The 13,228-nt window shown below is 45.6% G+C and overlaps 1 protein-coding gene across 1 annotated transcript; it reads left to right on the top strand.

Annotated features, from left to right (window-relative positions):
- Positions 1–8,091: 8,091 nt before the first annotated feature.
- LOC119296816 (chloroplast envelope quinone oxidoreductase homolog) lies at positions 8,092–11,734 on the top strand. The gene is made up of 4 exons (XM_037574875.1): positions 8,092–8,172; positions 9,243–9,384; positions 10,284–10,375; positions 11,039–11,734. Exons 1-4 carry the CDS (start codon positions 8,092–8,094, stop codon positions 11,732–11,734), a joined length of 1,011 nt encoding a protein of 336 aa, XP_037430772.1.
- The last annotated feature ends 1,494 nt before the right edge of the window (positions 11,735–13,228 follow it).

Below are 13,228 nucleotides of genomic sequence, written 5' to 3'. Positions count from 1 at the left end.
CATATTTACAATAAATTATGCACAAAAAATGTCCATTTAAAAAGTCTATGCATATGTTAAAAATATTGCAGATTTTAAAGAATCCGTACTTTCAACCCCCAGCCTCCTAACCTCAGTTTACTACAAAAGGCAGTCAACAACAAATAAAAAAACAGTCAAAATGAAAGGAGCAAAAGGCTAAAAGAAGACCTCAGGCCCGTCCAGCAAGCCCAACCAACGACAGGCCCGACAGAAAAAAAAAGAATCTAAAAGAACAAAAGGAAAGAGCCCAACCCGAAAATAAACAGAAAAAAATGAGCTGGCCGCGCGCCTTAGCAGGCCGAAACGAGAAAATTCACACTCCAGAACGATTCTTGAAGCAAGTAAGGCAGACAGTTAACGCGTTAACCCGGACTTTGTTAAATCTCAGTCGATTAAGATTTGTCCGTATCAAAAATAAAAAGTTTACAAAATGCATGGCAAAATGTCTATCCTAAAAAGAATTAGATCTTCCATTTTTCTAAAACAAGAAATTAGAAAAGGTAAAAAATAGAAATACAAGTGAAACCATTTTTATAATAATAAAATGATAAATAAATACACTAACATACAAAAGGGAAAGGAAATATAAAAATGAAAAAAGGTATGTGTAGACACAGAGTGAGCTGCAGCAGCGAGATTCCTACAATACGCACAAGCCGAACAAAAAAAGAAAGAAAATACAAAACGTTCACACGGAAGACCTATGAGTGAGAAAATAAAAAACACAAAAATAAGAGAAATAGGAAAGGACCTTAAGCCGCAGCTCGTGGCCAGATATACAAAAGCAAAGCCCGTAGAAGGCACGCTCTACCCCCACTGGGACAAAAAGCCCAGTATGTTTTTCTTTTTTTTGAACATAGCCCATTATGTTTTTTTTTGCGATGAATAGCCCAGTATGTTTTTTTTGAGGATAAAGGGAGCCTTGCATTTCATTTATCTAGGTATACAGTCGGACATGATTACATGTTTCACACTATGTGGCACATCAGCTAAGAAAAGGAAATCACCCTGGATTCTAGCATACGTAGCTAACTCATGTGCGGCCACATTGCACTCTCTATAAGTTTTGGTCACATTACAAGACTCAAAACCTCTCATCAATCTCTTTGACTCCTCATAGCTTGCCCACCACCTGGTTCTGCTAATGTTGCCGTCGGAAACTGCAGACACCACGGCAGAGCAGTCATATTCCACCAGAATATGGTTTAGTGACAAATTGCTAGCTTGTCTTAGTCCAAAGGACAGTGCCCAAGCTTCAGATTCCTTCGCATCCATGCAACCCTGAAAACGACAGCCTGCCGAGAATAAAACATCACCCAAACTGTCTCTACCAATGGCACCCACAACAGTTAAACCCAAGGAGGGTATGAAGGACGCATCAACGTTGATTTTAATGTACTTCTCAGGAGGTTTTGTCCAGCCAGTGTCAGGTCGAGGGATACTAGGAGCTGGCACTGAAATTTCATGCAGTTTCTGTTTACCTTTACTATCATTTACAACAGGGATTTCAGAGTTCAAGCACTCCCAGTAGGATTTTAGAAACAACACCGAATCTCTGATAGAAGCTTCTCCTTTACTGTGAATGGCATCATCCCTCATATGCCAAGATCTCCACAGAACAAGTAGGAATTTTTCTCTCATATCTCCTGAACAGAAACTTAAGCTTTGTAACAGCCACTCGGGGGAAAAGGCCATGAGAGATTTTTCATCTGGCAGATTCCAGTATTTCCTCATTTCCTCTCTGAGTGCTCTTTGCTTTGTGCAGGCTACTGTAGCATGGAATGCATTTTCAGATGCATTTCCACAGACCTTGCAAACTCCATCCAATTCAAGTGTCCTTTTGTGCTTATTCTCCTTTGTGGGCAGAGAGTCAGTGGCAGTTCCCAAGCAAAAATACGAATTTTGTGAGGAACTTTAGCTTTCCAAACTAAATTCCATAAGCTTTCCCTGCCATTACCATAGATTGCCGAGGAACTTACACCCGGTCCATCCTGCAAAGCCTTACCCAGCTTGTAGGCACTTCTTACCGAGAACATACCATTTTTTCATAGTTCCATGCGAGAGTATCTTCCATAGGAATAGAGGGATGTCTGATTTTGTAGATCTCCTCAGCATCAAAACTGAAGAACAAATTGTCAATGATTTTCTTGTTCCATTCTTTAGATTGAGGATCAATTAATTGATGGACCCATCTGAGTCTGCTCCTACACTTCATGGTCTGGATCGAGAGGCCCGAAAGACGAGGAATCCAGTTATCCCGCATTATTTGGATACTTTTTCCATCACCTACCCTCCAGACCATGCCCTGTTTTAGGAGTTCAAGCCCATATTCAATTCCTCTCCATACCGGAGAAGCATCAGATGTGAAAACTGTATCTAACAATTTTCCTTTTGGGTAATATTTAGCCTTCAACACTCTGGCACATAAGCTATTCGGTCTTTGAATGAGTCTCCACGCTTGCTTAGCAAGAAGAGCTAGATTGAAGATACGCATATCACGAAAGCCCAGACCACCCTCACATTTCGGCTTTGTCATTTTTTCCCAGGACATCCAATGTACCTTTATTTTATTCTTCTCGTCTCCCCACCAGAAGTCTTTCACCAACTTTTCATATTTATCACAAAAACATGCACTCATCTTGAAAATACTCATGGTATAAGTGGGTAAAGCTTGGGCAACGGACTTTATCAGGATATCTTTTGCACCATATGACATGAATCTTTCTGACCAATCAGTAAGTCTCTTCGTGAACCTCTCAAAGATTGGTTGGAAATGATATTCTTTCATCCTTCCTTCCGGTGTAGGGAGGCCAAGGTACTTTTCCTCAAAAGTAGAAGATGTGAGATCCAGGGTATTTAAGACCTCTTCCTGGATTTCCTCTGGGCAAGTGCTACTAAAAAGGATCGAGCACTTACTAGGACTCAAAAGTTGGCCCATACCTCTCTGGAAAACATTTAGGGCAGACTTGACACTCTTTGCTTGTCCTCCTTCCGCTTTAGAGAAAAGCAAGCTATCATCAGCAAACAACAAATGTGAAATTCCTGGAGCTTCTTTTGCAACCTTCAGGGGAGTAATGTTCGACGCATTGCATTCTGCTTCAAGTGCGCGGGATAAACCTTCAGCAACAAACAGAAAAAGGTACGGGCTTAAGGGGTCTCCCTGACGAAGCCCCCTCGAAGGATAAAACGGTTCCAACACTTCCCCATTCAATTTAACTGCATATCTGACCGAACGGACGCAGGTCATGACCCAAGAGACCCATTTCTGACAAAATCCATATTTCACCAAGACACCCTGAAGGTAATTCCATCAACATGGTCATAAGCCTTAGTGAGGTCCAGTTTGTAAGCACAATGATTGTCTTTCACATTCTTGCTCTGCTGGATCTTATAAAAACATTCAAAAGCTATTGATGCATTGTCTGATATCAATCTACCAGGGATGAAAGCACTTTGAGTTTCAGAGATAAGCTCATGGAGGAAAGGTCTAAGCCGATTTACCAAGCACTTTTGATATGATTTTGTAGATTACATTGCAGATACTTATTGGACGGAAATCCTGAAGCTTCTCTGGGGAATTACCTTTTGGAATGAGGACAACCACTGTATCATTTATGCCCTCCGGCATAATGCCATTTGCAAAGAAACTTTTAACCGCATCAATAACATCTTTTTTCAGCTCGGCCCAGTTTCTTTGGAAGAATCTAGCCGGAAAACCGTCACTGCCAGGGGCCTTTAGAGGACCTATTTGGAACAAAGCATCACTGATCTCCAGGTCAGTAAAATCCCGGCAGAGAGACTCATTAATGTTCTGTGTTACTTTTGCATCAAAGAGGTTTAGCAAAACATCCGGTTCAATACTATCATCAGCTTCATACAGTTTTTTGAAAAAAAATCTGTAGCCAATTTTGCGATCTGATTCTTTTCTTGAATCCAATTCCCCTCAGCATCTTTAAGCTTGCTAATCTTATTTTTCTTCTGTCGCCAAGTGGCTTTTCGTTGGAAATATTTGGTGTTTTGTTCTCCCTCTCTGATAGTATTGACACGGGACCGTTGTCGCCAAAGCATCTCTTCCCTGTAAAGATATTCGTCTAATTCCTTTGAGCATCTCTGGATCAACTCATCCCGCTGATTTGAGGGAGCCAAATCCCATAATTTATCCAGCTGTTTCCTTAGCTTCTGGACTTTGAACCGGACAGATCTGAACGTTCTCCTACTCCAACCATATAACTCCTGCTGCACCTTTTTCAGTTTCTTTGACACGCCCTCGAGACCCAAACCTAGAGCATCACTATTATTCCAAGCATTTTTAATTTCATCAGCCAGGGAGGGGTCCCTCTCCCACATGTACTCATACCTGAAAAGCCTTGCCCCCCTGTTAGAATTATCTTGACCCATATAATTCAACAAAAGTGGAAAGTGATCAGATCGTTGGGTGGTAATATGAGTAACAGTAGCTTGTGTGAAGATATCCTGCCAACATGGAGATGCAACAGCCCGGTCAATCCTTGCCTTCACATTTCTAGCTCCTTGCTTTTTGTTGTCATAAGTCCATGGTCTGCCTCTGAAACCTAGATCATGTAAGTTACAGAAATTGAGAACACTTCGGAACCTAGCCATTTGGCCTTCCGATCTTTTAGAAGTGGAGAAATGCTCAGATTGCCACATCGTCTCATTGAAGTCGCCAATCATCAGCCACGGTTCACTTGCATTTGGCCTAATTCTCCTCAGCAAGGACCACATAAAGTGTCTATCCTGAGCTCTCGGTTCACCATAGACAAAAGTACCTCGCCATGAAGGGCCATGAGGATCATCAGTAACCAACACATTAAAGTACCGCGGTCCGTACGACAAACATTTTATTTTTATTGACTCATCCCAGTACAAGGCAATGCCCGCACCCTTACCCTTACCATCATGAGAAAGGCAGTGCTTCAGACCCAGTCTCCACTTGATTCCTTTCACCTTCTCTTCACATTGCCACGTCTCGGACAAGAAGACAATCTTTGGGCGATGAGTGTGCACCAAGCACACGAGCTCCTGAACTGTCCGGGGTTGCCCCAGACCCCGGCAGTTCCAGCTAAGGAGACTCATGGCTTCTGACGGGCCTCGCCAGTTGCGCCCGTCAGAGTACCGATGGCCCCAGGATCGGTTGCCGCCTTTCCCCCTTGCTGATCCATTCCCTGCTTCTCCTCCTGACCACTACACGACTTCTTTCTGCTTACAATTTTGCTTAAGATATCCTCACTCTCAGTTTTCTCTCCATCTATAGCTCTATCCTGCCTTTTGCCTAGAGCGGATTTCACAATCTTTCCTGCTCTACTTTCAGTTACATGTATAAAGGACTCAGAGCGATCACAACCCCTACGACCTATTTTAGTTACTCCTGACCCACCAGTACCTTTACCTCCGGCCTTGGTGATGACGTTGCTTGGTGTGGTATTTTCAGTGGATGACTGTTTGTCCTTGGCACTCTCAAAGGGATTCTTCTCAACATCATTACCTATCTTTAAGTCCTCCTGCAGCGGTTTGGTAACAACACCCTGCTCCCCGTTTTCATCCGGATCAGTATGAGCTATGTTGTTTGATTTCTGGCTGCCAACAACAGGAAGAGAGGGGCCGCTGGTGTTGATGAAAGGTGGGGGATCCCCTCCAGAAACAGCCGCAGTGACCACCTTGGGGTCAATCACCGCACCCTCAATGGTATCCTGCACTTGCTTAAGGTTGGTGTCAATTGACGCATCATCAGGCCCAGGTGGCGGGTGAGGGGTCTTCGGTGTTGTTGTAGATTCCCTAGCATTTGCAACATCCGTATTGTCCTCCACCAGGCTCGCCATGCCCTTGTTAGGTGTTGCCTCTGCGCCAATGTCAACCGGTGCTTCTTCCTGCTGATCCTTCCGACTTGCATCGGTTTCCATCTCATTGCCCACTGAAAGGTGAGCAACCACATCACGCATTTGCTCCACAGCTGACAACACCATGTCTTGGCTAGAAGGCTTGGAGGCATGCCACAAGAGAGTTGAAGACTGAGAACCCCGCGCTTGTCCCATTTTCTCAGGCAGGAACCAAGCACGGGGGTCATCAAAGTGGACCGGTAGCACACCGAGCTCCTTACTGTACCTCATCTTCCTCTCTGCAATTGGTAAATCACACCTTGCTTCCATATGGCCTATGTATCCGCAAAATAAACAGAAATTTGGTAATCTCTCATACCGCAAGAAGACTGTCACCTCTTCATCTGTGATCTCATCGGATAGCGTGATTTCCTTTTGTAGTGCGGAGTACAAGGGAAGTAGTACCCTCACTCTGAGAAACTTGTCATAGATGTTGCCTCTCGCATGATGGTCGATCATCAACACTGGGCCAACCTGGTCACCCAGGCTGCGAGCAAGCTCCTTTGTGAGGAGGTAGAAGGGGATGCTTCTAAACTGAACCCACATCGGCAAATGAGTAAATATTACCTTTGTAGGATCAACTCCGTTCTCGAGGCCGGTGACCAGGAACACATCTCCCCTGTACTGCCACGGGCCTCCCTTGATGACGTGTTGCCGGTCACCATCCTCGGAGAATTCAAGAACGAATTTTCGCCCTTCCATCGCGACCAGTTCATGGTCACCCAGCTCACCATGCACCTTCCAGACTTTCTTCATATGATCGATCAATTGCCTGGAATTCACAAGCAATACTGATAGGAAAAGTCCGACCGCCAGGAAGTGTGCCTGCACCGCCTTTCGAGCCCCGGTCATGTTGATGACCAAGGTTTTCTTCTCAGGACCCCCCACAGCCTTGGCTATCTCCTTCCCCGGCCGCTGGACCCCGGTGGAGAGGCCGTGGTCGACGAGCAGGTCGTCCGAGCCTCCAGCCGCCGAACCCGACCCCTGCGCAATGTTTCCTCCCGCAGCAGCCGACCTTGACATCACCTCGAGGCCCTTTTTTTGGTGGGCTTCCATCGCTGCCCTCAGGCAAAACAACAAACACCTTGTGTGCAAGTGGGGAACAGAAGACTGAACACGGGAGACTGAGGATGGAATCTGCAGAACAGAGCTCTCTCTAAATAGCAAACTTTCCATGGCCTTGTTAATACCTTCTTTATGCTCCGAATTACTCCCTGTAAACGGGGGCCTTTCCATCTCCTTAGGCAGAAACGCCCCCCATGATCTGTATTGCTCTTCATGCCCCTTAAAGCGGGAGTTAGTTCTTTGCTCTGTTGATTGCCCACGTCCCGGATCAGGCGGCTCACTCCTCTCATCAACAGAGAGATTGAATGTAGGAAGAATGGCTCTTACGTTTTCCAATTGAACTCTCAAAGCCACGATCTGAGTCTTTAACCTTTCGACTGTACTGGCGGTGTCTCTGATGCGGCTTTTGATTCTGGCCAAGGAAGTGGGAACTGGTTGGGTAGGATTGTAGAGGGGGGATTCGGGATTGGATTTCGTAGGGAACCTATTTTCAGGGATTGCCCAACGGTGATTTTCCGAGGAGACGAGGAAATCGCCTCTGGTAGGTTTCAGGAGAGGAAAAGTCGCCATAGTGATGGAAGGTCTCAAGATTTGGATCAACTTACATCTAAGCCTATCTAACCCTGACAGCCTGTATCTAAATCAAGGAACGGAGGGAAAGGGGTCATTGCTATCTGGCAATGATGGCTTCCAATTTGTATCTACAGTTTACTGTTTATCTAATCACATAACAGCCCAGTATGTTTTTGGATGAGAGGAATACCTCAGCGACAAATCACAGATCAATTGTACAAATCACCTAAGAAAAGATCAATTGCAGAAATAAAACTCATCGACTGAGACAACTGAGAATTAGCACAACCGTACTTACTTAATAATGCATGCTTTTCTGATTAGATGTGGGGCATCCCGCATAGAAAAGTCCAAAGCCAAAACCCAGGATTCCTCGCGTCCGCGTGTGTGTATATAGATATCAGCCCAGACACCGCCCGTGTACCCCATGAGGAACTAGAGAGCCAACCAGCCCGCCCACGCATCAGCTAAAGCACACACAAACAGCCCTCACGAGTCACGAGGCTTCTTCCCCTCCATTGGCTATCTTTCTTTTGCCATGACCACCCCAACGGCGACGCCGGCGAAGATGCGGGCCGTGCTTTACGACGCCTGCGGCGGAGGCACCGCCGGCCTCAAGGTAGGAGTTACCGGCCCCGCAGCTCTGCACGTGTTCTTTTTATTCTGGATAACGCGCGGGGAAGAGGGCCGAAGCTTGCGAGTTTGCTCTGTATTCCGGTCGGCGATCGAGGTTGGTGGTAAAGGATGATATGGCTGATCGATTCACTGCCTATTTGATTAGTTAGTAAGCATTAGAGTCTATGTTAGTTGTTTCCTGTGCCTCTCCCTTGGTGGAGAATTATTTTTTATGGCAGCTGGGTGGCTTTTTTTTTAGAACGAAGGCTCGCGGAGAGCCCGGCTTTGAATTAACAAAGCCATCAACCGGTTAGGAGTTACACACATAGAACAGACCACATCGGCCCAACGATACAAGGGAGCACTCTAGGAAGATTACAACTCAACGCAGCGCACAAGCACGAAAGTAAAGAAAAACATAGCCCAATGCTTGCACTAGCCGAAGACCGCAGCAAAACTGGTGCCAAGGGTAGCGACCGGCAAGAGCACGATGAGGACCTACTAGTACAGAGTGAGGGTATGAACTCGGCTGACACTCCCAGGATAGAGAAATCCAAACATCTTCCTCCTCTCGCGCCGTAGAGGGACCCTTCCCTCTCGTCTTGGATCGAAAGGCGTCGAACCAACAGACCTGAGAAGCGCTCACCCTAGAGCAGAAGAGATGCCGACCTCGAGTCCTGGAGCAACCACAGAGCACGACCCCTTGGACAATGAGCACACCACATCCATCGTACCGTCGCAGCTTAGGACACCAGTAAACCGCAGGAAAGCCACCGGGAGCAGCAGCTAGGTGGCTTAATCACGCTTTTGCTCTATAATTTAATTTGTGAGGGGCACTAGGTGGTTGTACGATCGATTGAGTGGTTTGTTTGGTTGTGATGTGTTACACTAGATATTTTCTCTCGTTCTCATGTATACACGGCTTTAGGACTAGTTAAGATGCTACCGTGAAATTAATTAGTTAAATATTTTGGAAAGAAAGAAAAACAGTAAACATCAAGGTTTCCTTCTTCCATGGAGTTAAACCAGTAAAACCTACTATAACCATGTGATTCTGAAATCTCTCTAATGCAGCATGCACAAGTCCTCGTCCCTTCAGCAAAGAGGAATGAGGTCCTGTTGAAACTACAAGCTGCGACCGTCAATCCACTTGACTGGAAGATACAGAAAGGGGACTTGCGGCCTCTGCTGCCTCGTAGACTGCCTTTTATTCCAGGTAACTATCCTCAGTCATAGTGTCACCGTGTGGATGCTACCCATTTTCTATCTATCATGAGTTTTGTTTGGAGGTTTCCTATGTATAGACAGCAAAATAGCACCAAGGGTAGTTATGAGAACTTCATTTGATGATGTCTGTCTTTCAGTTTTATCAACTGTCAATATTTCCATTTCCTGTTGTGTCTTAGGCCCTGTTTGGAACACGGGAAACCCACATATAGGAACACTATTCACGTTGGAAAATTTCATGTCGTTTGGAGCGCAGGAACCGTCGTAGGAAAAGCGAAGGACAGGAATCGATTTCCTTCACTTGTACAGGAATTTCACAGGATTCTGAACATCCAGTCCAACCACACTTTTTCCGTCTCGTCGCATAATAAGACCGAGGCACCGCAGCTACAATAGCCGCGCTCGAGCGAAAGCTAGCACAGAGTGAAAAGAAGGAACCGTGCATGAAGAAGATGAGGTTGGGGTAAGAAAGAACATGTGGTGGAGAAAGGATGATTGCAGGATGTTCTTTGGCCACACGTACTTGGTAGTTGTAGGCAGCAAGATTCAGTGACAGGTCGGGCTTAAGGCTGTGTTTGACTGTGCTTTTAGGATTCATGTGATGTCCCAATTCCTGCATTCCAAACAGCATACTTGCAGTTTTCCCTATGTTTTCAATTCTTATCTTTTGCCTGCGATTTCCTTTCATATTCCTGTATATTTCCTATCCGGCGTTTCAAGCGGGGCCTTACTATGTTATTTGGTTCTTCACCTTTAACATCTATCTAGAGTGTCTCTTACCTTTTCGTTGTGATAAAGATAACATGTGTGTGTGTGTGTACGTGTGTGTTACTCAATTCATCGAACAATGTGCTAATAGCTGCATCTCTACTGCTCCTTTTCCTGCAGTGCCTGATGTCGCGGGAGTAGTTGTTGATGTTGGTCCTGGAGTGAATGGTCTCACAGCGGGTGATCAAGTTGTCGCCAAGTTGAACTCTCTTGTAAGTGAACTTCACTCATGACAACATCTTCCCATGTTTTCCATCTCCATATACTTAGAAAAGAAGATGGTTTCCTCCGAATAATATCAATACATCATTTGGGATGTGGCTTGATGGGATAGTGCCCGGAACAGTGAGACACATTCGTGAGTATGTGCTTTATTATGGGCTATCTGAAATTGCAGAAATGATTTGGTCTTTAACAGAACAACAAATACTCATTTTTTACAAGTTATCTTCCGAGCCACTACGTTGATCCGTATGTGGTCGCTACTCACTCCGACGGAGGCCAGGGAGCGTTTGGTTACTGGATCTATCCGATGGGAGATGGTAGCACAGGCTATTTTCAACCGGTTTGAATGGCAGTCATGTAATAGGATAGGCAATTAGTTTCCTATCTTTCTTTTGCTAGGCGGTTGTGCCTTCTTTTTTTTAGCTCTTTGTGAACATCTTGTTTTTTTTTGAGACTTTAAGACCTGTCAAACTGTTTTGCTTAGTAATAAAGTTGGTCGTATGCATCTTTCTGATGCAGAGGTCGGGGTCATTTCCCTTGTCGAAAAAAAAGAAAAAGAAAAGAAAAGAATATAGTTTAAGAAGAATCCTCTTCATTTTAAAAAATATTGCCGTAAACTCATCAACATGACAATGTATTTGTTGTTTCAGAATGGAGGTGGACTTGTAGAGTACACTGTAGCATCCGCAAACCTGACTGTCAAAAGGCCAGCTAAGGTTTCTGCAGCTGAGGGCGCTGGCCTTCCCATTGCCGCAGGCACTGCGCTCCAGGCGTTGAGGTCCATTGGTTCCAAGTTTGACGGCACCGGCAAGCCTCTAAACGTGTTGATCACCGCTGCCTCTGGTGGCGTAGGCCTGTATGCCGTGCAGCTTGCAAAGCTGGCGAACCTTCATGTTACCGCCACCTGCGACGACCGCGACATGGATCTTGTGAAGAGCTTGGGCGCAAACGAGGTGATGGACTACAGGACCCCAGAGGGAGCGACCTTGCAGAGCCCCTCCGGCCGGAAGTACGACGGCGTGGTTCACTGCACCGTCGCTGTCAGCTGGTCGTCTTTCCAGCCATTGTTGAGTGACGGCGGGAGAGTGGTAGACATCACGCCGAAATTGTCAGCCATCCTCACATATGTGCTGCATAGGGTGACATTCTCCAAGAAGCGCCTCGTGCCCCAGCTGCTCCTGTCGCTCAACAAGGTAGACCTGGAGTTCTTGGCCGGGTTGCTCGAGGAAGACAAGCTGAAGACCGTGATCGACTCGAGGTTCCCGTTGAGCGACGCAGGCAAGGCGTGGCAGAGCAGTATCGATGGCCATGCCACTGGCAAGATTGTCGTTGAGATGAAGAGCTGATCGTCGTCAATATAATGCTATTATATTACCAACAGACTTGCATGCAGACAGTGGAGAGGAATACTTATGATGGAATCATACAGACTAGTCATTTGTACGTTTGTTTATGAGAAAATAGGCTAATTATCTGTTGGGGAACGTAGTAATTTTAAATAAATTCCTACGCACACGCAAGATCATGGAGATGCATAGCAACAAGAGGGAAGAGTATCGTCCATGTACCCTCATAGACCGTAAACAGAAGCGTTATGAGAACACGGTTGATGTAGTCGAACGTCTTCACGGTCCGACCAATCTAAGTATCAAACGCACGGCACCTCTGAGTTCAGCACACGTTCAGCTCGATGACGTCCCACGAATTCTGATCCAGCAGAGCTTCACGGGAGAGTTCCGTCAGCACGATGGTGTGTTGACGATGATGATGTTGCTACCGACGCAGGGCTTCGCCTAAGCACCGCTACGATATGATCGAGGTGGATTATGGTGGAGGGGGGCACCACACACGGCTGAGGGATCAATGATCAACTTGTGTGTCTAGAGATGCCCCCTGCCCCCGTATATAAAGGAGCAAGGGGGAGGCCGGCCGGCCCTATATGGCGCGCCAGGAGGAGTACTCCTCCTAGTAGGAGTAGGACTCCCTTCTTTCCTACTCCTACTAGGAGTGGGAAAGAAAGGGGGAGAGGGAGAAGGAAAGCCCTCCCCTCTCCTAGTCCAATTCGGACCAGAGGGGGAGGGGCGCGCGGCCTGCCCTAGGCCAGCCCTCTCTCTCTCCACTAAGGCCCATAAGGCCCATTATTTCTCCCGGGGTGGTTCCGGTAACCCTCCGGCACTCTGATTTTCTCCGAAATCACCCGGAACATTTCCGGTGTCTGAATATAGTCGTCCAATATATCGATCTTTACGTCTCGACCATTTCGAGACTCCTCATCATGTCCGTGATCATATCCGGGACTCCGAACTACCTTCGGTACATCAAAACACAAAAACTCATAATACTGATCGTCACCGAACTTTAAGCATGCGGACCCTACGGGTTCGAGAACTATGTAGACATGTGTGACGCCCGGGTATTTAAGCTACAGTAATTCTCTGCTAATGATGCCACGTCACTTCGATTACTGTCGCTAATCTCGTGTTAGTTCGGAACCGATTCAAATTCTAATTCAAAATCAAGCAAACAATAAACGTTTTCAAATATTAAAACTAAAATGTTCGGCGTGAACCAAATATTGCATAGATAATTATGGTGGAGAAACCACACCTTTATAAAATGTTTAAATAATATGAGATGAATAAAACAGCAGCAAAGCAATTATTCAAATGCTTTAAAATAATAAACAATTTAAAACTATTTTTATTTCAGTGCTAAACGGTTTGTGGCAGTGGCATGAATTGTAACACTATTTTAGGTGCCACTTTTGTATTTTTGGAAACTAAAATAAAACAAATAAGAACTAAAAGAATAAATAAAAGAAAAGAGAAAATAAACAACAA

The sequence above is a fragment of the Triticum dicoccoides genome, chromosome 5A (assembly GCF_002162155.2).
Source record: "Triticum dicoccoides isolate Atlit2015 ecotype Zavitan chromosome 5A, WEW_v2.0, whole genome shotgun sequence".
NCBI classification, from domain to species: Eukaryota; Viridiplantae; Streptophyta; class Magnoliopsida; order Poales; family Poaceae; genus Triticum; species Triticum dicoccoides.
Note: the sequence above shows the minus strand (reverse complement) of the source record. Positions and strands in the feature narration are given on the sequence as shown.

Coding starts and splice junctions, on each gene's coding strand:
- LOC119296816 (XM_037574875.1), top strand. CDS start 8,092: ATGACCACCCCAACGGCGACGCCGGCGAAGATGCGGGCCGTGCTTTAC. Junction 8,173..9,242: donor GAGGCACCGCCGGCCTCAAG/GTAGGAGTTACC, acceptor TCTCTAATGCAG/CATGCACAAGTCCTCGTCCC. Junction 9,385..10,283: donor TAGACTGCCTTTTATTCCAG/GTAACTATCCTC, acceptor CTTTTCCTGCAG/TGCCTGATGTCGCGGGAGTA.